At 41.1% G+C, this 26229-nt stretch overlaps 1 protein-coding gene across 1 annotated transcript in view; it reads right to left on the bottom strand.

Moving 5' to 3' along the window:
• The window catches only part of TRPM1 (transient receptor potential cation channel subfamily M member 1), a 115896-nt gene that overhangs the window by 53506 nt on the left and 36161 nt on the right, over nt 1-26229 (bottom strand). Inside the window, exons 7-15 of the mRNA XM_077122326.1 lie at nt 22254-22428; nt 21694-21817; nt 20801-20873; nt 19892-19992; nt 8380-8553; nt 7011-7145; nt 5937-5987; nt 3008-3148; nt 2056-2085 (exon numbers count right to left, since the gene is read on the bottom strand). Coding sequence (XP_076978441.1) covers nt 2056-2085; nt 3008-3148; nt 5937-5987; nt 7011-7145; nt 8380-8553; nt 19892-19992; nt 20801-20873; nt 21694-21817; nt 22254-22428 — 1004 coding nt within the window. The remainder of the gene's footprint in view (nt 1-2055; nt 2086-3007; nt 3149-5936; nt 5988-7010; nt 7146-8379; nt 8554-19891; nt 19993-20800; nt 20874-21693; nt 21818-22253; nt 22429-26229) is intronic.

Genomic DNA, 26229 nt, shown 5'->3' with positions numbered 1-26229 from the left:
GCAAGTTTTAGCCAGATATTACAGATTGCCACAGCATGCCAAGCCCCAACCAACGGTATTCCTGAAAACCCTAGAGAGTACCTTGGGCTCTATCTAAGACTCTATAAAAGTTTTATCTATTAAATTTATTTCTTTAGAAACTTAGAGCCTCCAAATGGCTCCTATGTCAGATAAATGCTGAAACCTAGAGGTACCAGTCTCTCAAAGGACATCAACTAGTTTCATTCTTCTACCCCATAATGTCAACACTCCTTTTCAGCAGGAAGAAGTTAAACTGGTCTTTGCCTAGATATCCCTGAAGATTGATAAAATGATCAAATAAGGGGCAAGAAGTGTAACCGAGAAGTTAGGATTTAACAAATGATTATGGTGACTGACTCATTATATAGATATTTCTTTTAGGTTTCTAGTGTATTAGACTAGCCAGAAGGAAATTGTTGAACTATAATCCAGTAGCCTTGATCTTTGATAATGATTGTATAACTAGCCTTCATCTTGTTACCATGTGATTATAAAAACCTTGTGACTGACACACCCTTTATCCAGTGTGTAGGTAGGTGAGTAATAAAATAAAGACACGCAAGAAAAAAATGAAAAAAAAAAGCAAATGTTAATAAAATAGAAATAAAAAAGAGAGTTGCTTTGTAAAGCAAATTGCCAATAAACTATGTAGGCAAGTAAAAGAAAAAGAGATGACAAATTTAAAAAGTTAGAACAAGAAATGGGGTATAACTATAGATATTCAGATGATTGGATAAATTAGAATATTATATAATTGTTTATAGCAATGAACTTGAAAGAAGGATGAAAGAAATGATTTTCTAGGAAAGTTATAAATTACCAAAGTTGGCTCCAGAAAATAGAAAGCACGAATGGAGTCATATTTCTAAAAGTTATTCTAAAGGTAGTAAAAAAATACCCCTTTTAAAAATGGGACTGGGTCCAGTTTTATTTTTCCAAAATAGATGAATCCCATCTATTCAAAGGGTTTGAGAGAATAGGAGATAGTGGAAAGTTCTATATCGTATAGCACCAAAATCCAACAATGATGCAACAGTGCTAAAGGTCAGTCTTAATTGTGAACACAGAATTAATGAAATCTTATACATTGACTGTGTACAGAAATTGGGATGCTCTTTATCTCATGCATTTATCTGAGAAGAATTTTTACAATAGTCAGTCTTAATATTTAGTATTATGATATTTATTATTTAAATAATTTTATCTCTAATGCTTTGATATTTTAAAGTATATGACTGTATCTTTCTTGTTCAGATAATTTATTGGTACCGTTGTCTTATTGTGAAGAGACTTCAGTTGATTTTCCCGGGATTTCTGGATACACAATAATATTTTTTCTAGATAATATTTTCTGCACTTGATGGGCATTCTTCGCTCAGCATTTATTTCCTTGTGGGTTAGAATTTCCAGAACCCTTTTAAAGACTAATGTGGATATAATGATGGCAATGACAATGGGCAACATTGTTTTGTTCTTGATTTTAATAGGAATGACTCCAGGGCCTTCCTATTAAATATTTCCTCTTCCTGTAAGATATACATGTTTTAAATCATGCATAAGAAGTATTTTTATTTTACCATTCTCTTTTTAGTGAAGAACTGCTTTGATTTACAGTTGCGATGCAACGTATTAGAGGTTTACTAACATAAACATTATTTGCAATAAAAGTCCTGGAAGACTTTTAATTAGAACTTTAAAAATATTCTATTGAATTTCTCTTCCTACTAGTTACGATTTCTGCATATATAAGAGGCATTATTCTCTAGTTTTTGTTTAATCTTTGTTTGCTTTGGAAATCATGGTTTGCCAACTCTATGAAATGAATTGGGTAGCTTTTACTGCCGCCTCCTTTTTTTTCCATGTATATGATACTTTTAGATAATTTGGCTAAATCATTTAAGTAAATTTTGTTGAGCAGTGTAGTGGGTTTATTCACTACAAACATACAATTTTGTCTTAAACAAATGAAAAACTAAGGGGAACACATATAATTGACCGAGAAAACATGGAACCATGAAAACAATTCCTACTTACTTCCATTCCCAGAAGCTTAAGAGCTTTCGGCTGCATAATGAAAAAGGGGAAAAAAATAAATTTACTCAGATAACTAACACTACTAGTAGTAACTAGATAGCTAATGCTAGTAGTAGTGCATTAGTAGTATTAAAGTTAGTAGTAGATATAATCATAGATTAAAAAGTGCTTTCTGCCATTGATAAATGACAATATCCAAGGAAGGGAAATGCTTTGCTATGGAAACTCTGCTTCCATTAGCAGAAGGCTATTGAGGAGAACGATACATACAAAATGGCCTTAGTACCAGGCAGTAAAACCGGAGAAGTTCTTTAATAGAAATACAGACACAAAGCTACGGGGCTCTAAGTGGGAGAGGATGGGGGAAGGATTAGGGAATCTTCAGGAAAAACCCATTCTTTGAGTTGGATTTGCCACTCACTGATCAAGGGGAAAAGAAACAGCAGCCACAGTAAGTAAGTCTGATTTTAACAGAGGCAGCAGGGCTGGAGATGGGTGTGTTCTACCACAATGGCGTGGGGGCGGCTAAGGGAAGAGTCTTGGATGCTGAGATAATGGGTCTGGCTGTGATTCTTCAGGCTGTGAGGAGCCCTGTGGGGTTATGAGCAGTGAATCTGCAGTTGTATCCTTGGGTTTGGAGGGTTATGGGTGCTACAGTGGTTAGGACTGATCAGAGAGGACGGAGATGGTAGCAAGGGCATCCAGGAAGGAAAGGAGGGGCAGATGCAACTGATGAGCTGTGCTGGCCCAGATGACTTGGTGTGCCAGCTTGGGACTTTATCAACAAGGAAGCTGAGACCTTGCACCTAGGATCACAGGAGGAGGAAGGACAGGTACGCTTAGGACGTGGCAATGAGTTTGGCTTTGAACAGGGTGAGCTATTGGAAGGGACAGCATGGAAACAAATATGCTTCCAGGAACCACAGAACATTCCATGTTAACTTAGTTCTACCCTCTTTGGTCCAAAGAGGTTGTTGTAAAGAGTCCGAAAGCTTTTCCGGGTATAGTTGCAGCGGTAAGCTCCTCCCATGAGGTACTCCAGCACCAGCCCTATGTCTATGAGACTGATGTGGTAATCCGGTGGAAGGTTTCCCTGTAAGAAAAGCAGTCTGGTCTCAGGTCCTGTAAGAAGGCATCAGTGAGGTGGAATTCCTTACACAACTCAGGCAAAGTGGTCATTCCTGGCTCCACCTTGGGAATTCATGTAACTGATGGAGGATTAAGCAGGATTCAGTCTGTGCCCACATGATTGAGGGGATTAAGCTGTATTGAAGAAGATGGATTTAACATTTCCAATGAACAAGAGTTACAAACCCATGTGGTGTAGATGACTGACCATGTTCGTGGGCTGAGAGTTGTCTGCACTCTGCACAATGACAATGTAAAGGAAATGGTATTGTGCAGCAGGAGTGAGACTTGATGCTTTGTGGCGCATGGGGCAGGAGGAAGTGGCCTAGTGTCACAGGAAGGAGGTGTTCACACTCCCACGCAATACACCTGGGGCTAGTGACATCCTCTTCATGGTACCCTGTGACTCTGTGAGAGACACCTGCCCTCCCCACCACCCAATCTTCAGTAAGAACATAAACACCACAAACTATTTGGTGTGATTGGGAGTTGGTGAAAGGGCAGAGCTTTGCCTCAAAGCTGAAGAAGGTATGATGAGACACAGACAGCATATGAGGGAAGAGGCACAGCCCCCAAAAGAAACTACCTGTGCTTTTGTGGGTAATTCATTCATGCACTGGAGTAGTGACTTATCCAGGAGGCATGGTCCACCAGCTGTTTATAAGGACTTTTTGCTAGGTGCCATTTATTGCTTGGTTAATTTCATCTGGTGGAAATGATGGGGTTAAGTTGGGGGTCCACTGCCTTGTGATTTCACGTTCTAAATGCCCTTGTTTTCAAATAGGATTAGCACATTCATTAGACCATTCACTCAGCATTAAGTGTGCAGTCAGCCCCTATTGTGACCCCTGATTCTTTTAGGGATTTTTATCTGCAGAGATTGAGAACCAGCAGGGCTCTTGAGGAGCTCACTGTCAGGAGGGGACAAAACCATCAGCAATCCTTGTTATGGATTAATTCATGTCCCCCAGTAAGACATGCCCAAGTCCTAATTCCTGGTCCCGTGGATACAAACCCATTTGTGAACAGGGACTTTGAAGATATTATCAGTTAAGGTGAGGCTAAACCGAATTGGGGTGGGTCTTAATCAAAGATGAGATTAACAGAGAAAATGTGGCTTCAGAGTCAGGAGAAGACAGATGTGAGAGAGATAATCATGTGACAGAGGTAGAGCTTGAGCTTTGGATTGCCAGCAGCCACCACCAGAATGCTTCAGAGGAAGCAGAGCCATGCCAAAACCTTGGTTTTGGACTTCTAGCCTCCAAATCCATGAGACAAGAAATTCGTATGGCTTCAGCCAAGACTGTGGCACTTTATTATAGCAGTCCCAGCCAACTAACATGGTCCCTGATACAGCAGCGTGGGAGACACACAGGGGGAGAGGCCCTGGTTCTGCCTGAGAGGGCAAGGAAGAGCTTCTGGGGGAGGCAAATCTACTTCGCTAGGAAAAGGTGGGGTAGGGATTGCCATGAATGAAGAAGGGAAGAGCCCCGGAGGGGGAGGAAGCCTGGAATGAGGACAGGCCTTGGAATCTCCAGGAGCCAGAAGTGTCTGTCAAGGTGGTGGGAATGTATAAGGGAAGAAGACACTTCTAGTCACACCCTAGAAGGAGAAGATTCTTGAAATGAGCTGGAACCACATTTTGTAGCCCATGGGGTGACTTTACAAAGACTTTTAAGGAGGGAAGTCTATAACTGGGGACAGTGAGAGGGAGTGGAAGTGAAAGTGGGAAGATAATTATTGAAGCCATTCAGGTGAGAAAAATTTTTAGGCCTCAACTAGGGGAGTTGTTGTTTTTGAATGCTTATAATTCCTAATTGATTTTCCCACTGGGTCCTCTGGGGAAATCAGATTCTTTTTGTGGGAAACAAGGGCACCAGGCCAGGGAGTTGCTAAGGTCCCTCATTGTTTCCATGTTCCTCATGGAATCTGTGGATTCCCTTCTGATCCAGTGAGCATCAGCTGAAGCCAAATTCTTAATTTATTAGAATTAGACGTTTGTATGTATTACGGCCAGACCATCTAGAACTCTGAAAGCTCTCTTCTGTCACCTAAATGATTTTTTTTCCTCAGGATATTAATATGCATTGCACACTTTACATGCCACGAATGCATTCCAGTGGAATGAATCACTTTCATTTTAACCTAACAAAATCCTCCAAACTGTTGGTTACATGACCTAAGAAATCCTATGCCAGATCAGTGAGAAAGTGAGACCCTACAAGAACCAGACTTCAGGAAATTTATGGCAATGGAAAGTGGAAAAAGCATTTATCACTCAATAATGAGAGAATACGAAAGTCCAAGTTCAAATGCTTTAGTCAACGGGACACACAGAGAATGAATGGGGCACCTTTTGTTGGTGCCTCAGTGAATGGTGAGTAACAGATTTTGAAGTAAATGATATAACCTGAGACTGTATCGCAGAGGGCGATGCTTCGGGTCATCCTTAACATAGGAACCTCACCTGGCTGTTGCATCTGGTGTTGATAATGTTACCAAACACCACTGATACGATTAAGCAGTTATTCAACACATACTAATCATGTTTGGGGATGAACATTAAACTTTAAAAAAGATTATCTTGTTCATTTTTAGCTTTATGTCAATACTTTTTATGGGAGAGGGGAATCCATTATCTTCTAAACCTCAAATAGTGAGAAGTCAGCATATTTTGGAAACCAAAAATTGCTTTTTAAAAATGTCTTATGAGCAGATGCCAACAGGTAAGGCATATCAAAAAGTAGACTGACCTTTTTTACATCCCTCACCAGCAAATGAAGTGTATTTGGTGGTCCCAGTCTCTGAAAGAGAAGCATTCAGCCCTATTAAGTATGTTTTTCTCTTCAACTCTTGGAGGACAGTCCTACCCTATTGTATAGAATTAATGAATCCTCATAGCTGGAACATAACCCACCCTCAGCTTGGTTCTTTTAAGACACAGAACTGGTCGTGGTTAAGAAGCATCTAATACATGAAAAATATGTTAAATACTTTGTATTGAATCATTTTAAGAAGTATCTTACGGTGTACAACATTGTGTTAGAAGCTCATAGCCAAGTTTTAGCTACTTAAAATTTCAGAATGGGGGCGGGCCGCGGTGGCTCAGCGGGCAAAGTGCTTGCCTGCTATGCCGGAGGACCTTGGTTCGATTCCCGGCCCCAGCCCATGTAACAAAAACGGAGAAACAGAATACAATAAAAACAAGAAAATGTTTAAAGATGTTTCCCTTTCTTCCTTCCTTCCTTCCTTCTATCCTTCCTTCCTTCTCTCTGTCTTTAAAAAAAAAAAAAAAAAAAAAAAAAAAAATTTCAGAATGGGGTAGAACAAGATAATTCTCAAAATTTATTTTCTAATAATAAACAAAGGGGAATTTACTAAAATACTTCCATTCTCAAACAATGGAGCTAGCTCCTGATTGTGAAAGCTTAATTCTACATTTTCCACTGAATTCTCATAAAAAAATAGAGGTCTCAAGAGACAAATGATGGCTCACTCCTGGTAACTTTTCCCTTTGCTAATGACCTAGAAAGTTAGATTCTCTCTTTGTATAAAGTAGTATTCATACACCATGCCTGTGTATTGGCTCCTACCCCAGAAGGGAGTGTATGGTTAGGCATGGCATTAGTTGAAGAGAAGGTGAACACAGTCTGTCACCAGCAGCAAGGAAAAAATCATTGGAGACCATTAAATAATGGAACTCCCAGCTGACAATGTATCCCAATCATCTCTGTTCATATGAGCATATTTATTATTCCTAACATATACAAATGATAACTATATTTTGATGGTTGGCTCCTCTTGCCCTCCCTCATTCTAGAACTCACCGTGTTATAAAGTTCTTCCAGCCTTGGGATTGTGAGGAAGTGTTGCATGTTCACCCCATTTTCGATCAGAAGCTTTACAAAGTCAACTCGATCTAAGACCAAAGCATCCAGCATAGCTTGTTCCAAAGCATTCACCTGCATGAGCCAAGGAAAAGGGAAGATGTGAGTGCATCTTCAGAGACACATCATGCAGGTGGAAAATTAGAAACATCACGAAAAGGACATTCTGTCCCCCCACATCCAGTGCATTCTGAATATAGTTCTCTTTGCTCTTTTTCTTGAGTGAATTCTCTCCATCTTCTCTCCTTGCTAAACTTTTCTTCTTAGAAAAAAAGATAGGTAAATTTGTTCAGAACCTTATATTAGGCAATATATTATTAGATTTTATGCTGAAAGCATGAGCAATAAAAGAAAAAATAGGTAAATTGGAATTCTTCAAAATTAAAAATCTTTTGTGCATTGAAGGACATTATAAGAAAGTGGAAGATAATGGGAGAAAATATTTGGAAGTCATATATCTGATAAGAGTTTAACATCCCAAATAAATAAAGAATTCTCATAACTCACAACAAAAGACAAATAACCCAATTTAAAAACGGGCAAAAGGCTTGAATAGATGTTTCTCCAAAGAAGATAAACAGATGGTCAACAGGCACATGAAAACATGCTCAACATCACTAGTCATTAGGGAAATGCAAATCAAAACCACAATGAGACGCAACTTCATATCCACTATGGTGGCTATTTTTTTGAAGGAAAGTAACAAGTATCAGCAGTCTGGTGGTTCCTCAGAAAGTTAAATATAGAATTACTATGTAAGTCAGCAATTCCACTTTTATGTACGTACCCAAAAGAATTGAAAACAGGAAATTGAATAGATACTGGACACCGATATTCATAGCAGCATTATTCACAATGGCCAAAAAGTGGAAGCAACACAAGTGTGCATCAATAGATGAGTGGATAAACAAAATGTGGTGTATATATTGAAGTTCTGATACATGATACAACATGTATGAGCCTTGAAGACAGTAGATGAATAAATTAAGCCAGACACAAAAGGACAAATGTTGTATGATTTCAGTTATATGAAATATCTAGAATATACAAATTCATCAGGGCAGAAATTAGATTGTAGGTTATCAGAGGCTGGAGAGGGAAGGGTAGTAGCATAACATTGTGAATGTAATATAACTGAAATGTACACATGAAAGTGGGTAAAATGGAAAATTTTGAGTTGTATATATGTTACCAAAATAAAAATGAAAAAAAGAAAAAAGAACTTCCCCATGTCCTAGAGAAAGAGGGCGTGACGCCAGCTTAGGCATCTCTATGATCCTAAGGAACAGAGAAAAGACTTTCCCCATACCCAGTTCAGTAGCTCAATCTTCCGGGGGTCCATTTCTTCCTCCACCTCCTCTTTCACTTTCCCTTTCCTTTTGCCTTTTCCTTTTCCTTTGGCACCCTTAGTGGTTGCCGTGGGAGGCTTCTTCTCCTTCTCCATGACCTTGCTATTTGTTGGCGGGGCCAGGCTTTCCAGGGGCTGTGGTCCACAGTAAACAAAGTTTGAGAAAAGTATTAATTCTGTCCCTTATCCAAAGACAAGCATACTGATTGCCATCCTTTCACCTCTGCAAATACATACACACACATATGCACACGCACACTCAACCAGGCCTGGCCATCTCATGGGGCAGGCCCTTATAAGTCTGAAACATTGTTAACCTTGTTACTTACTTGCACAGCTCTATAATTTGGCTTGATGGAGTCACTTTAAGTACTTAAAAATGTCTGATATTTGGATTGATGTGCATTTTTGCACTGTGGAAAGGGTGCTGAAAGGTAAGTTCACAGCACCAAAGACAGATTTGCTTATAGATGTGTCTTAGTTTGTCAGGGCTGCTATGACAAATACCACCGTATAGGTTGACTTAAACACTGGGAATTTATTGGCTCACAGTTTTTGGAGGCTAGAAGTCCAAAGTCAAGGTGTCAGCAGGGTCATGCTTTCTCTGAGGTCTGTAGTGTTCTGGTGGTGGCTTGTTGGCACTCTGTAACTTAGTCTGTGCCTCTGTTACATGGCCATCTGTCACCTCCCTCCTTCAGTGATGTCTACTGACTGTGTCCAAATTTTCTCTGCTTATAAGGACTCCAGTCATATTAGATTAAAGCCCACCCTGATTCAAAATTTAACTTCCTCTTAATAGGGTCTTTAAAGATCCTATTTACAAATGAGTCCACCTCCAGAGAACTGGAGTTTAGGACTTGAACTTGTCCTAAGCACAACATGATTCAACCCCCACCATATGTCTCAGGACACATAGGAGAAAATGACTGTGAAGAGCTCAGAGACAATGGATGTCTGGGCTCAGAGAGAAACATGAGCTGTTGCTTAGAGATGGGTGAAGATCTCCTGGTATTACTTAGATGTATGCAATGAGGTGACAGATGAGAATGTATCCAAAGATGAATATGCTCCACTCAAGACAGCAGGAGAGAGAACAGAGAAGTCCCTGCTCCTCTGCCTTGCCCTGTCCCTGGTCAGTGGAGAATGTGGTGGATTTCATCTTGGTACAGACACGGAGCCAGCACAGGGACACCAACATCTAAACAACTTCTACCCTCCTTCTGGTGTACTAATTTACCAAAACTTCTCCTCTTCTTCCAAACTCTTCTGATGAGCTATCTATGAATGGGGTGTGATTCCACCAGGCCCCAGCATCTCCCTTCCTGGCTGAGGTCATTGACAACCTTCCCAGTGCTATACTCCAAGCACAGGAGTGTTAAGCATGTGTTATTTTGCTGGGTTCTCAAGCATATCTGACTCTGCTGCCTGATTCCTCCTTGAGTTTCTTCTCTCATCTTCTCTGGCATCACAAACTCCTGGTTTTCTTTTCTCTTCTCTGCCCACTACTTCTCAGGCCAGGCTTTAAGTGTTCAAGTGCTTCAGGCTTTTATTCTTGGCCATCCTCCCTTCCACTCTTCACTCCCACTCTGGGCATTCTCACTGACACCCATGCCTCCAGTCACCATGTACTAGCTCATGACCTCTCATCTCTAGCTGCAGTCCACCTCTCTCCCCAGAGTTCTTGCTGCCTAGTCAGAATCTCTGCTTGGATACCCCCAAAACTCTTTATGCTCATTATGTCCAAAACCAAACTCAGGGCTTCCCTCTAACCTAGTCCTTTTCCAATGCCCTTCATCTCAGTGATGTGGCACTACAACTTGCCATCACTGGGGGCCACCATCAATGTCTCTCTCCCTCCACTGCTCTCCCTCTATGTTGAATCCATCCCTAAGTGCAGTCTATATTTAATGCTAAATACTGCTTAGTTCTATCCAGTCCTTTCTTCTCCTCTGTCTCCATCCTAGGCCAAGTTGCCATCTCTCATCTGGATTGCTTCCGTAGGCTGCTAAAGGACTCCTGACATCTTCCATTGCAACCCATCCAATGCAGAATGATCTTACAACATGCAAAGAAACCATGCAATTCTTCTGCTTAAAATCCTTGAGTGAGGGTGGGGTGGAGACTGAGCCAAGGGTGGTGGACAATATGCATGCATTTGTGTGGTTCCCAATCAATATAGAGATGTGGATGACAAAGTGCTATGGGTGAATCATGTTCCAAGTATGATCATGATCATGGAAACCAAGGGAAAAGTCCAGAATGGAAAAAATGGTCAGATTCCATGTTGTGAGGACATTCAAGCAGCTCTATGGAGAGTCCACGCGGAAGGTATGGAGGCTTCCTTCCAACAGCCAGCACCAACTTGCCCATGTTTGAGTGGCCATCTTGCAGTGGATCCTAAGACCCAGATGACCTGACTGCAACCCCGGACCAGAACCACCCACCTAAGCCACTCCCAAATCCCTGACCCACAGAAGCTGCGAGATGATAAATGCTTATTGGTGTGTGTGTGTGTGTGTGTGTGTGTGTGTTTTAAAGCCCTTCAGTGGATCCCCAAGCTCTCAGCATACTGCATCAGTGCTGGATGGGGTCTGCAGGACTCCAGTCTTCCCCCTGACAGGCTTGCAGCCTTCTCCCAGTTTTCTCTCTTCTCTCTCTGCATTTCAGCCATAATGACTGTTTTTTTCTCCTTCAATTACTTGAAAATCTCTGGTTTCTTCTTGCCTCAGACTCTTTTGGCATGTTTCTCTCTCTGCATAGAAAGTGCTTGTCCCTCACTCTTCACTCACCAGCATTATCATCCTTCAGTTCTCAGCTTTAGGTCCACTTTGCTCAGAGATATCTCCCCTGATGTCCCAATAAAAATTAGGTCCCATGCCTCCTGCCTTCTCTCTCATAGTAATGTGTGCTCATTATAATTTTTAATCCAATATTTATTCATCTGATTACCAGTTTCATGTCTGCCTCCCTTTTCCTGCCTATCTCCATACCATCCAGAATGTTCTATAAGGTTGCAATATGCATGTTTTAATTCACCTTTGTGTCCCTAGAACAGTGCCTGATATACAGAATGTGGTCCACAAATATTTGACCAGAGACGTGGATTTTTCAGAAAGTGTGGTTTGGTTCAAGAAGATCAAGGAAGAGATTCATTCTACCATTTGCTGCTGCTGAGCAAATAAGAAGCAGTAGATTCTTCTTCCTTTTTAGTCTCCTTCTTTGCTGTCAAGGAGAATCAGAGGGAGGAAGAGAAGTGGTCAGGTATCCTCAAAGAGTTCCCAGATGCTCAAATGAGTTCATGTGTCCTGGCATTCATGGATTATACCCCAGGATCCCAAGAGAACTGTTGGCAGACTTAGAGGAGATGCTTTCAAGCTGGGCCTGCAGCATCCTTGGTTTGGAGGATTTAGGGGCTGTTTGGGAGAAGGAGGCCAACAGAGAAGCTCAGTTCTCACCTGCATTATATGCACAAGATGCGTTTGCAGAAAAGGCTTTTTAAACTAGAGAATCTTGAGGAATCACAGAGAATAAAAGAGGTGTGATGGCTGGAGAGAGGATAGAGTGTTTATGGTATTTGAGAAGGCCAAGAGGAATGAAATGTGACACATTAGGTATATCAGGATTTTAAAAACATTTATAGGCTGATCCAGTGGCCTGAATCTAGCAAGGTGATATGTAACACAGGTCCAAGAAACAACCAACCCCCGAAATGCAGAATGAGGGAGATGTGGGATAGCAGGTGTGTGCACGGCAAACACCTTAGGAATTTCTGTAAAGGGAAGGTTAATACAGCTGAAAGTTTATATCCTGCTATATTACAAGGACCGTAGACTTAGGCAGTCCTGCTTTGGGCTGCACCTATGTAGACCTAGGATGTCGACCAACTAGGACCTTTTCAAGAAAGAGCTGTAGCAGAGAGAAGGGGCTTGAAACCATGTGAGATGTGGGGACTAGGCAGAGACACTGGGAGTGCTTAGCCCTGAGATCAGGACGTTCAGGAGTTGAGAAAGCAGAGATCTCATATTTGAAGAAATAGCTAGTGTTTCTTGAATTGGTCAAACGGGTGGATGTTGCAGTGAGTCAGAGTTCAGTTCAGTGTGAGGAAGAGTTTTCTAGCTATTGGAGTCATGTAGGATGGCATGGACCCCATCTGAGAAAGGAAATTCTCCTGTACAACTTCCAAAATGTTATAGAAAGCATTTCAAGCACCAAATGGATAAAGGGTGGCACTTGCCCATCTCTCATGCCCATACAAATAATCTTCAGATTTGGGGTTGTATCCTGGGTTCCGTGCTTGCTTTGCCACTGTATTAACTATCTTTCACTGTGTAATAAATCATCAAAAATAGTGACTTAAAGTGATGCACGTTTATTAATCTCACAGTTTCTGTGGGTCAGCAGTCTGCACAGCTTAGCTGGGTCCTCTGCCTTAGGGTCTTTCATGAGACCATGATATTGACTGGGGCTGCATTCTCATCTGGAGGTTTGTCTGGGAAGAATCTGCTTTCAGCTTCAATCAGGTTGTTGGCAGAAATTATTTCTGTACCCCCTCAGACTCATGGTAGCTTGCTTTTTCAAGGCCAGCAGTGGAGATAAAGTGTCTAGAGTAAGTTTGCTAGAAAGATTTAGTGTTCCCTGGCAAAATATAATCCCATGAGTGATATCCCAATTTTGCCATTTTCTAGGCAGGCCCTGCCCACACTCAAGGGAAGATGTAGTTCAGCAATGTTAACATATGTGAACATGTGTGGTAAAACACAGTGAGTGATCCAAACATTGGACATTATCATCAATTTCCCCATAAGATTTTATGATTTCAGTTCAGTTTTATCATGGGCCAGCCCTACATCCATAGTCAGAAGCCAAATAAGTAACTTTCACTCCGAAAAGTCATTAGGCATTTCTTGCAATTTCTAAAAATCTCAGCAAGACTGACCAAGGTTTGTAAAGTTTATCATTCCAGTGACCAGTACCTATGTCACTGGACCTTGCTCTTGTGCTCAAACTGAGTTCAGCCTGGTTTCCTAAAAAAATTGCTAAAATGTTAGTCTAAGTTCTCACAAGTTATTATAACTAAACTACCATGCTACTTTTACATATCAAACACTACTCTCATTATGTTGTCATGGTATTCTAGTTTGCTAGCTGCTGGAATGCAACACACCAGAGATGGATTGGCTTTTAATAAAAGGGGATTTATTTTGTTAGTTCTTCAGAGGAAAGGCAGCTAACTTTCCACTGAGGTTATTTCTTATGTGGGAAGGTACAGGGTGATCTCTGCTGGCCTTCTCTCCAGGCCTCTGGGTTCCAACAAACTTTCCCTGGGGTGATTTCTTTCTGCATCTTCAAAGGCCTGGGCTAAGCTGCAAGTGCTGAGATGAGGTATGCTGAGCTGCTTGGGCTGTGCTACGTTGAGCTCTCATTTAAGCACCAGCCAATTAAATCAAACATCATTCACTGCAGCAGTTATGCTTCCTAGCCGACTGCAGATGTAATCAGGAACAGATGAGGTTCACATGCCATTGGCGCATGTCCACAGCAATAAGAACTAGGCACCTTCACCTAGCCAAGTTGACACCTGAATCTAACTACCACACATGGTTTTACACTTGCTTTATTTAACAAAGGGTTTTGTCAGGGGAGATTTTATTTTTGTGTTTAATAATGAAATATATAGATCAAAGAATTTTGACTAGTAAAATATAACAAAATCTCATGCAGCCTAGGAATTCTTAAATTGTCCCTATCATATGTTCACATCAAGAATTCTAGAAAGATGATAAATTCATGGGTCTTTAGTTTCCTGAGCCCTTCAACAAATAAAGAAAGAGTTTGGAGGCCACAGACTCCAAAGCAAAGAGACCGAGGACTTTCAGTTCCAGTTTGCCCTCTAAGCAAATGTTTCCTGCCATCTATCTCCCCTCTGAGATGACAGCACTGAACTAGTGAACATCCATTTCTGGGAACATCCATTTCTGGGAGAAGAATCAGACCAGACGTACTAACAAATTTCTGGAAATACTGATGGGAGCAGGTGGAGAGTTGAAACCGTGAAGAAGGGCTGAAGCCCAGAATATGTAATGTAGAGGTTACTATAGAGGTGGAACCAGATTTACCAAACGTGCAAAGAATGCGAGTAGGTGGAGGACAGAAGCACAGTGGTTAATGGAACGATAGTCTACAGAGCAGAAGAATACTCCCTCTCTCCTGCACTCCTTGCAACCACCCATGGGGGCAGAGAAACTACAATCCTAGGCTTCATCTCCAGGCAGGAACAAGAAGAAAATCTGCTGTAGAATTGGACGTGCCTGCACTGGGAGGCCCTTACAGGCTCCCCAGCCTACTTCCACCTGTGCAAGGTAAAGAGAAGCTGTTCACTCAATACTCATCACCTCTGAGGGCAAAATTCCTGCTCACTCTTTCCAGGAAGGAAAAAAATGTGTTGGCAAAATAGGCCTTCTGTACTCAATGAACAGTTTCATCACTCATTCTTAAACTTTCCTGGTCAACCAAGGATAAATAGCACCTGAAAAAAATCAGTAGCACAACATAAAAGGACAGAATGAACAATGGGTGCAGTTGACCAGGGAGAAAATGCAGAGACAGGAAGAGAATTTTTTAAAAATTCAATTTTAGTATCAATTTTTTAGTATCTTCTGATATTGCCTGTGTGAGATAAAAGCAGGTTGATATGAAAGTTGGTATAAAAGCTAAAGAAAAAAATTGAGGAGATTCCAAAAATGTACAGCAAAATGACAAAGAGATAGAAATGAGACAATAGAGGGTCTATGGGGGAGTGGGGGATCCAATATTTATTTGACTAATAGAAATTCCAGATAAAGAGAGAGAAAAATGCAGGAAGAGATAGATGAAGAAACCATAAAAGAAAATTTCATAGACCTGAGAAAAGACTCAGGTTTTCAGCACAAAAGGCCCTGTGCTGGTTTGAATCTAGTATGAATGCCAGAAAAGCCAAGTTTTAATCCTGATCCAGTCTTGTAGGATCAGCCATTTCTTTTAATCCTGATTCAGTACTGTAGGTTGGAATCCTTTAATTAGATTTTCTCCGGGGAAATGTGACATACACAAGTGTGTTTATTAACTTTGATTAGATGGAGAGGCGAGTCGACCCCATTCCAGGTGGGTCTTGATTAGCTAACTGGAATCCTTTAAGAGAGGAAACATTTTGGAGAGACCCAGAAACAACAGAAATGACAGGGCCTGGAGGAATGACAGAAGCCTTAGAGTTAAGAAACTTCACAGCAGAGCTGACAGATGTGGACATGTGGAGAACAGAGACCCAAATGTTTGGAGATGCTTGGAACCTAGCGGCTGTTTCCATAGACGTTAAGCAAGCCAGAACCTAGAGAGAGCCAAGGGAAGCCAAGAGATGAAGGCCAGTCTCAAAGAAGCAAAGTGAGGAACCCCCACAGGGGCAGAGATTGAAAGCAATGGAGCCCAGGAACAGAGGACCAGCAGACGCCAGCCACATGACTTCCCAGCTGACAGGGCTGTTCTAGACCCATCAGTTTTTCTTGAATGAAGGTAACCTCTTGTGGGTGCCTTAATTTTGACACTTTCACTTTCTCAGAACTGTAAGCCTGTACCTTGTTAAATTCTCCTTTATAAGAATTGTCCCAGTTCTGGTGTATCACATTCCGGCAGCTTGCAAACTGAACAAGCCCCACTGACAGCCAAGCAGAATGAATGGAAACATGAGTGGCAATATAAGCGTGCGATTTTGTATTCTCTAGATACTTCTATTTTTGTTTGTTTGAAGTAGAAAACCTTCTGAAATGTCAAAGCCCCAAAGATAAAGAGCAGACCTTAAAAGATATCTGAGAAAGAACCATTGTTTTTGAGAATGAATCTATAATTGAATGAGAATCATATGGCAATCAACCTAGCTTGTGGCAGAATTTTTTTTAAGACATGTAAGTACACGGAATGGTTATCTTCCCACATGCTTTTATGAAAGAATTACTTGAAGATAGACTTTAGCAAAGGAAAAAGGAATCTGAGAGGGAGGAAGACATGGGGTCCAGTAAGCAATGGGTCTATCTCAGGATATAATGAAGGGAGGGTGTGCTGGTTTGAAAGGATTATGTGCCCTAGTGAAGCCATGTTTTAATCCTGATCCCCAATCTTGTGGAAGCAACCATTTCTTTTAATCCCTATTTAATAACATAGGCTGGAATATTTTGATTAGATTATCTCCATGGAGATGTGACACGCCCAATTGTGAGTATTAACTTTTTGATTAGATGGAGATGTAACTCCACCCAATTCTAGGTGGGTTTTGATTAGTTTGCGGGAATCCTTTAAACGAGGAAGCATTTTGGACAGAGCAACAGAATTACAAAAGCCCATGCAGCCAGAAATCTTTGGAGATAAAGAAGGTAAATGCCTCCAGGGGCGCTTCATGAAACAAGAAGCCTGGAGAGGAAGCTAGAAGACATCCATCATGTTTGCCACGTGCCTTTCCAGTTGAAAGAGAAAACCTGAACTTCATCAGTCTTTCTTGAGTGAAAGTAACTTCTTGTTGGTGATTTAATTTGGACACTTTTATAGATTTGCTTTAATTGGGACATTTTCTCAGCTTTAGAACTGTAAACTAGCAACTTATTAAAGTCTCCTTTTTAAAAAGCCATTCTGTTTCTGGTATATTGCATTCCAGCAGCTAGCAAACTAGAACAGAGAGCCAAAGCTGGTTGTTGCATAGCAGGCTTCTAGAACATTCAAGACAGATGGGAGCAGGCGATCATAAGGCTTTGGAAACTTCTCCAAAAAAACATAGGGTTCCATTCATTGGACAGTAATGATTTAAGAGAATGGATAATCTTGATGTTGTAAAGGCATGTGCTCATGAGAAAAAAAGAAAATCATTTAGAAAGGCAAAGGAAAAACAGACATCTTTTCAAAGAAGTCATGGCCCAAATGTAAAGAAAAGTGAAATATTGCATTATTTTAAACGATTGATTAACTGTAAAAAGAGATTCCATCTATCCCTGATGCTTGTCAGATTTTACTTTGTGTGGCTCAGATGCGTGATCCAGGATTATCTTTCCTTCTCTTTAAGCTCATTCATATTTTTAGGTTCAACAGTGAATAATTGCTACGCAATCACAGCAGTGTAAAATCTGCTGGGCTTTCCCTTTTTAGAATCAACATAACAGTTACGCATGGAAGTGGGATGTTGGGGATTGAATCGTGCCCTGCATAAAAGACATGTTCAAGGCTTTACCCGCACTCCTCTGGGTATAACCCCATTTATAAAGAGGACCTTTGAAGACGTTATTATTAGTTAAGGTGTGGACTCATTTGTGAATAGGATCTATTTAGATGAGGCCAAAGTGATTCAAGGTGGGCTTTAACCCAAAGGAAATTAGAGAAGGACATAGAAGCCAGAAATCAGAAGAGGCCAGAAGTCAGAGGAAATCAGAGAAGCAGACACAAGGAGACAAAAATCATTCCATGACGGGATTACTGGAATGGCACAGCTCTGGGAGAGCATGTGCTCTGCCAATGCCTTGATGTTGGATGTCTAGCCTCCAAAACTGAGAGACGATGACTTCTGTTGTTTAACCAACCCACTGTGGGTTGGTTAGTTTGTGGGGGCCCTGACAAACTAAGAAACTTGATGATGAGTAAAGAATGGGATGTAAACATTGATCCTTTCGACCACATAAAAGTAAAGGTAAGATGGCTGAAATTAGGAAGTTTGAAGGGTTAAGGGAAAGAAAGGGAAGTGTAGACCTACTAATTTCCTCATCATACATGATGAGAGTTTAAAAGTGATGAAGCAAATAAATGGTTAGTATATTCTCTGCAATAAAATAATTAAATATGAAAGATTCAGGTATGGGAGAGGCAGTGGAGTGGGACCAGTGCAAGTGAGCTACTTCTGTCTATTTCCAAGTGGAGAACTGATGAATACATCTCTGTTATAAAGAAATAGTGTGCTTTGTAAAGTTATGGAGGCAATCACCAGGAATCCTAAACTAGAGACAGTCAAATGCCTTTGGGAGGTAGGGTAGGAGACTTGCTTTTCATTCTGTACTCTTCTTCATTTGGTTTTATTTGTGTATTAAAAAGGTGGTTGGAGATTATTTCATGCCAACATATTGAGTGGAAAAGTCAAATGATAAAAAACCCAATATTTCAGAGTTCATCTATGGTGGTGGCACATGTGTGTGCTTCCCCCTCTTTGCTTGTCTGTAGTTTTCTATAAATCTGCAATTACTTATTGCTTTCATAACAAGAAAAATGGGATGCAGGCTGATATGTTGGACAGGACAGGGCCTGCATGTAGTGGCAGGTGCTGTGAATATTCTTAACCGTAACTTCCCCCGGTGTAGGCTCTTTCTGTAATTATGTAAGTGCGGCTCTCTCTGTGTGGCTGCCTCAGAAATGCAACCCCCAGTAAGGCTGACCTCCTTGAAAGGAGGAAAATCAGACCAACAAGAGCTTGGGCATCTCGAGAGCTCATGGCAGGTCCTTTCCTTGCAATCCATTTTGGAAACTTCTAGATTCTTTGATGCAGCATTCTGCCTTATATCCATTTATGGAACTGTGTATTTTGCCTTGAATTCATTTACCAAGAACAGAAAAGCTGGGAGATTGAGAAATAAATAAATTAAATATTGAAGAAGTGTGCTATTCTTCTTAATTGATGTAATTCAATATGCAATGTGCACATACAAATACGTCCCCTCCCCAATATCTTATACCTTTAATCCCCTCATCTTATTCTGTAGGCTCTTTGCCTCAATTTGATAAAAAGTAATTGTAAAAACGAAATTCATTTGTATGACAGTATGCTGGACATGTTTTAAGAAATATATTTACTTAAACCTAATGCAAAACTAGGTTTTACATAAAACTAGATACAGCCACCCTGGAGCCCTTTTTGCAAACAAAAAATGACCTTGAATCCAAATCTACAAACACAGCAAAGAGGCTTTTTTGATTGAAGGAGGAGGAGGTTTTAAGCAGCTCTGATCCCATGCTTGTCACATGTGTACACACAATGTAATACACACACTCAGCACAGATACATTCACACACACACCCCACACACCACAAAACACACACCAGAGCACACACAGAGGTGTGCTCTGAATAGAAGTATTGTATTTAAGCTCCATGAGCTAATTTGCTTTCTTCTTCTTCTCTTTCTTTAAAAGGATTAAAGCCCACTTCCTCCAGCAATGATAAACTATTTAGTGGTTAAAGTCTTCAAGAGCTACTGGTTTGAATCAGAAATTAGTGCTAATAGCTCTTATTCTTGCTGGTTCTTTGAAGTTAAGCAGTAATATCTTTTAATAATCCAAATGGATTACCCATTGGATCATCAGAAACCCCAGATAATTTCATGAGCTCCATGTTCCAGGGGAGAACATACTGATATACAATTTGTACAAAGTCATGACAAAAGTTATGAAATGGAAACAAAAAAAAAAATCAGTTTCACCGGCCAATGGGGCCCAAAGACAAAGATTTGGCTTCGGGCTATGTCAACTCGGTTCCAAGCCAGGGCCAGGCTGAGCTGATCCGGAGCTGATGCATTTGTTCCTAGAAGGCAAGAAACAAGGGTGATTTTTCACTCCAGGCCTGAACCACCCAGGGCCAGCAGGTGGTGGGTGGTGAGCAGGAGCTTTCCCCAGCCTGGTTCAGCATTGGCTTGGAACTGCTGTGGCCTGGCCTTGCTGCCTTTTCTCTGGCCTCTGAATTGTCACAAAGGCCCCAAAGCTAAGATCTCCACATTCTCTAAGAATTTCCTGAGAGGAAAGTCCAGGAAACCTCTTTCCATCCCAACTCTGTATGGTCTCCCAGTGACTCAAGGACACTCCCCTGAGTTCCAGCCCACGGCCCCCACGAAGACCAGTGTAGCATTGCCAGGCACCCAGCCGGTGACCCCTCTGCTGTCCCCTCCCTGCTGCCTCACTGCCGCAGTCCCCAGTGTAGCAGAGAGGCCTTGAATAGGCAGTGGCCAAGTCACAGCCTATCCATGGAGGTAGGCTGGGGAATTGGACAGAGCCCTGTAAAATGCAAGGACTACAAATGATAAACCATTTCATGTCTATACTATACAAGTTGAAACCCTCCATGAATCAGTTACAAGTAGAAACTGGCTCTGACTTCAGCCCAATACAGTCTGTTGGCACCAAAAGAAAAATTCCCATGCCCAAGAAACCTATTCCAAGAAACTTGTCGTTCTACCCCAGTTTCACAGTGAGAAAACTCTTAGCAGTTTGGCTGGCTCAGGTTCTCAAAAACAGACATGACTCCTGATAGGAAAGGAGATTTCTTGGACACATAAAACCCCAAGCCAGCTCAGGGCGACAGGGAAAGGACACGCATTGCTTTTCTGAGAGCTTACCTTTCAGCAGGGCAGTTAAAATGGCCATCTCGATGTCTTGCTGACCCTCGGAGCCCATTCTAAACACAGTAACCTGAAAACAGGTTAAATGTGAACGGACTAAGTTAAGCAAAGTTGAAAATAAGTGGAGAATTGGGACTTTTTTTTTTTTTTTAAACTACCACAAAGAGACTAGTAAGTGATGAAATGATTCTGGGAGCTAAACAATTTTAAACCAAGTGCTTTTTGATTCCCAGAAGCTACAGCATTGCTCTTTCTGACTTTGCATCCCTGCCTAGATTCTTATTTTATATTCACTCAATCTGCTCCAAGACCCTTGAGAGAGGAGAACCCCTTCAGGAATTGCACTCTGATATCTAAATTACCATCAGAGATGATCAAAGCATATTGACTCAAGTATGATAGAGTTGTAGGGAAATTTGTAAATTTAGAATTTTGAAGAGACCGCCTGTGTGACAAGAATGGCTATTCTTTATAGGCAAAATTAAGGAAGTAAAGAGTGGGAAATAATTATTGCATTTGGAAAGAGAAATGATAGGACTTTGTAATATACCTAAAAACTGCAATACATGTTGTTTTCCCCCAACTCCTTAAATCTAGTTAATATTTTGAGCCTCAGAATTGGAGTGATTGATACTGAAGTCACCTAACATTTGTTAAGGTCTGAAAGCCCCTCGGTCCCTCTGTGTGCTTAAGTGGGGGCTTATTCTGCTCCTATCCCATGGGCATGACCCGGGCAGGGCCCTGCCAATTTGGTATGCATTTTTAAATGGTTTCTTGGAAAAGCCTTAACTAAAATATGAACAACTTCATCACACGCATATGGGCAGAATTAGAAAGGAAACATAATTGACTCCGTGGAGCTTGTTTAGAAAAAAATGTAAGACACTTACGAGCTCTTTCTTTTTCATGCACTCCATTATAATTGCAAACAGCTGATGCGATTGAGTCTTGTTGTAATTAAATGTTTTCTGAATGGTAACTAGAAGCTGATCCCTGAGGGATTCGTTTATTATCCTGTTCAGAGTAAACCAAAAAGAGAACAAAGCAACACACATTCAGTCTGTACGTGAATAAAGCAGACATCTATATGTCCATCTGGTAACTTTTATGTGAAACTGTTGGACAGTATCCCAGGATAGGAGGCAAAAAGTGAACAGAGTAAAAAACTACCTTCACACTTACCCTACATTCCAGCCTTGTGGGAAACCTTATAAGGGAAAACCAAGTTGGAAGAGATTGTATTCCAGTGGGGAAAGAATTCCCTAAGAAACAACATGCTCCCAACAGCTCCCCCATCTGCTGTCCTCAGGAAATGGGAGAGCAGATCTCGCATATCTTCATTTCTTAAACATTTTTGGAATGTCTAAGCATATTGCTTAAGATTTTCTTCTTGGCCAAGCAAGAAAAGACAGTCAAAATCCCACCCTCTGCAACACATCAGAAATCCTACCCTCCTTCTTCACAGTACTTGTGTGCCAAAGACAGAATGTCCGAGGCTCGTCCGCTGCCATCACAGACCACCACGGGGACTGGAGGGTCTTCCCGGAGGTATTCCAAGACAATGGACACCACGTTTGGGCCCCCTTCGACCACGAGGCCCACCATGGGCACGCCCTGCCCCAGTCCTGTAACACAAACCACAATTGCCATTTGGACCAACATCGCAGTGCTAGCTACTCACGGGTGTTGATTTCTGAAGTGTGGTGAAGAGTAAAAACTTGATGACGTGGTGGATGCTTTATGGTGCTGGTGCTTAAATAGAGGTTTGAAAGGAGGCAGGTACATGATAATTGTTCTCACTCTTTCATTTAAATCTTATATTATGTCCTTGTTGGAAAGACCAGAGCCTAAAAATCAAGAACTTTCTGAATCACATATGGTTAAACTCTATGTATAACTTCCTTGACGTATAGGCTACTTTTAGATAAGAAGGAAGAAATGCTGGAAGATGCTGTGTGATGAGAAAGATCCTCCATGACTGCCCTGTTTGTAGATTGTCCCCTAAAAAGTGATGCAGTGAAAGGGGTTAGGGCCAGCGATAGAAGAGCTTGGTTCCATACTGACTTATGGCATCAAACCATTCACCAAAAACCCATGAGCCCTTTGTGAAAGGTGAATAATCCCAATGCCCTCCTATTTCCTAAGGGAGCAATAGATGTGAAACATAAGAAAATGTTTGACTATCAAAGTGTTTTGTATACTTTAAGTGGCATATGAATTTGGTATATGTTAGGCATTAGTATTTCTGGCACCCACCCCCTCCCGGAATAAGGCAGTGTGATCTGGAAGGAAAAAACCATGGACCAGTATTAGCCCTTCCTCTGCCTCTGTCAGATAAAAGGATTCTGCAGGAACACGATAGGAGCAAGCTAGCTGTTGGTGGCAGAACCAGTGGGATAGACTTGCAGAAGCTGGGAGCAACTGGGGGATTCTGTGACAGAGAGGGAAGTAGAAAATGAAGAGAAGCAGAGACTAGTTTGTCTACTTCACAATTTGACCCCAAACTGGCCACAAAAGAAAACATTCTGAATATGTTTTACCAGATGTCTGTTAGTTTGTAATGGGAATTACTTGATCTACCATTAACCGATGACAAGAGGAAGAATGGTCCTTGGTCTCACAGTTCTGAAGGCCTTTGGGTAAAATCTGCTAGCATGGACCATGAGAAGACTTGAGAATTTCAAGTGGATGAATTCAGAGGCTGGTTCTTGTTCACTTCTGTGATCTATTTCTGGAACCAGGAATTCTTAAATATTTTAAATGACTTTGCTATCTCCTACCAGAATAATCTCATTTCAGTTCATTTCAGCAGATATGTACCAGGGTCCTCTTTGTGCCAGGCTTTAACTAGACATTGGAAAAAAAAGAGATCAAGGCAATTAAGCTAAAGGGGAGAGGACTGTAGGAACACAGTAGCATAGGAAGCTCCAGGAATCAGTTCCTCCACTAAAACACTATTGAACTGTCAAGGAACTGTCTGAATCAACCACTTTGAAGCTCCGAACACTAGGGAAACACTATGAAGCATAAGCAGGAGAAAGAGGGCTGGTAAATTGTGATAAAAACCAGTGAGTGTCACCATCTTTGCCACAGCTACCATCCCCTCCTCCCAACCTCACAGTGGGCAGCACTGGGGGCCTAGAGCTTGGGCTCTGGACACAGCTTGTTGGTGCCAGGGTGGGACATAAAGACCTAGTCCACCAAATTGTGGGGATGTGTGGGCTGATTCCAGATCTCCACTTTTGATCAACTGCTTCAGATTACTATGGGTGGCTCTGAGGGGGCCTTTGTTCCAATCCCCTCTGGCAAAAGAATCAGAGTAATCTTAAAGACAGAAACCTCTCTCAAAATTATGGAAAAGAGTTAAAGGGCTGCATTAACCAGACATGTTCTAAATTAAGAAACGTAGCTTCAAGAGCCATAGAAGAAGCTCCTGACATCCTTGCTGGCTCTTCCCTCCACCCCTCCACAACACAGGGTGGAGCCAGCTTGTGCTGCCATTGTGTGGTCCCCCACACTCTTCCAAAGGGGGTAGAGTGGCCACTGTTTGCATACTAAGGTGCATGTATATCAGTGCCAATCTAACAGGTGCAAGTCTGAGGGTCTGAGCTGGAGAAAGTGACTTGAGCTTGCACTCCCAGGGTTTGTCCTGTGGGCAGAGAAGTCTCTTGCAGACAGCTGGGAAAGTGAGAGAAACAATTAGGTCAAGTGCCTTAGAGCAAAGGACCTGCATTAAATACTTTGCGTACCTGCATTAAGTTACTCAGGAGGGGGAAGAGGTCTATTTCAAAGGGAGTAGAGAGGGTATTTTCTCAAACTCCTATGGACTGTAAATGGTTTCCCAAGGCCTCTAGTAAGCAAGAGCCCAGGCAAAGAAGCAGGCTTAGCAACTCCAGCTCTAAGCAGGCTCACAGAGAGGACCCTGAACTTTCTATTTGCCTCAGGCTGCTTTTTTTTGAAAGGAGGGCTAACCTCTGAAGAAGAGCACCAGCTGAAGCAGAGCCAATTTGTAAAGACAGTGAAAGATGATTTTTGCCTTTATTGTTTGTTTTGATTAGCTCCTAGCATTCAAGAAAAATGACCATCATATCACTAACTAAATACGAATTTACGGGACAAACAGCTCCAGGGTAAATTCCAGAGTTAAAATTTTTAATATTAAAGTATACAGTGTACAAAAAAAGATTACAGTACAAACAAAGAAACAGGAAATGATGGCCCATCCAAAGGAACAAGAAAAAAAATTGAAAACCATCAATGAAGAAGACCAGACTTTGGACTTGCTGGATAGAGATTTTTAAATAATGATCCTCTATATGCTCAAGGAGATAAAGGAAAAACATGGAGAAAAAGCTAAAGGACATGAGGAAATCAAAGAATGAACAATATGGCAATCTCTCCAGAGAAATAAAGAACACTGAAATAAAAGATTTGCCGAACAGCAGATTGGAGGTGGCAGAAGAAAGAATCACTCTAAAAAATAAGACAACTGAAATGATACAGGCTGAGGAGCAGAAAGAAAAAAGAATAAAAACTAATGAACAGAGCCTAGGAGATCTGTGAGCTACTATCAAGTATACCAATACATGCATTATGAGAGTCCCAGAAGAAAAAAGAGAGAAAAAGGGGGAAGGAATATTCAAAGAAATCATGGTAGAAAACACCCCAAATTCAATGAAAGACAAGAATATGTATATTCAAGAAGCCTGAATGAATCCTAAACAGGATTAATTCAATGAGAACCATGCCCAGACACATAGTAACCAAAATTGTCCAATGCCAAGGACAGGAAAGAGTTCTGAAAACTGCAAGAGAAAAGCAGTGGGTTATGTCCAAGGGAATCCCAATAAAATTAAGCTCAATTTCTTGTCAGAAATCATGGAGACAAGAAAGCAGTGGTACAAAATATGTAAAGTGCTGAAAGTAAAAAATTACCAGTAAAGAATTTTATATCTGGTAAGACGTTCTTTAAAAAGTGATGAAGAGATTAAAACATTCTCAGATAACTAAAACCTAAGGAAGTTCATTAGTACTGCCCTACAAGTAATGCTACAAGTAATGCTAAAACTCTCCCTTTTTCTCTCTTTTTTCTTCTGGGACTCTCTTCTGGGACTTTCAGACTGAAAGAGATGGACAGTAGACAGTAAATCAAACCAGTATAAAGAAATAAAGACCTCTGGTAAAGGTAACCATATGGGTAATTACAAATGCCAGTATTTATTGTACTGTATTATGTAATTCCACTTCTTACTTCTTATAGGTGCTAAGTGAGTCTATGGTAAGCATCATGTAGTTGGGTCATGCTTTTTTTCTTTATCCATACTTTATCTGTTTGCATAAACGTAACTATAAATCAATGGTTTGGGACATACAATGTACAAAGATATAATTGTATCAAGTACAAAAAAGGTGGAGGGGTGGGGGTA

Source organism: Tamandua tetradactyla, chromosome 12, assembly GCF_023851605.1.
Source record: "Tamandua tetradactyla isolate mTamTet1 chromosome 12, mTamTet1.pri, whole genome shotgun sequence".
NCBI lineage: Eukaryota > Metazoa > Chordata > Mammalia > Pilosa > Myrmecophagidae > Tamandua > Tamandua tetradactyla.
The sequence above is the reverse complement of the archived record's forward strand: the minus strand, read 5'-3'. Positions and strand labels throughout refer to the sequence as shown.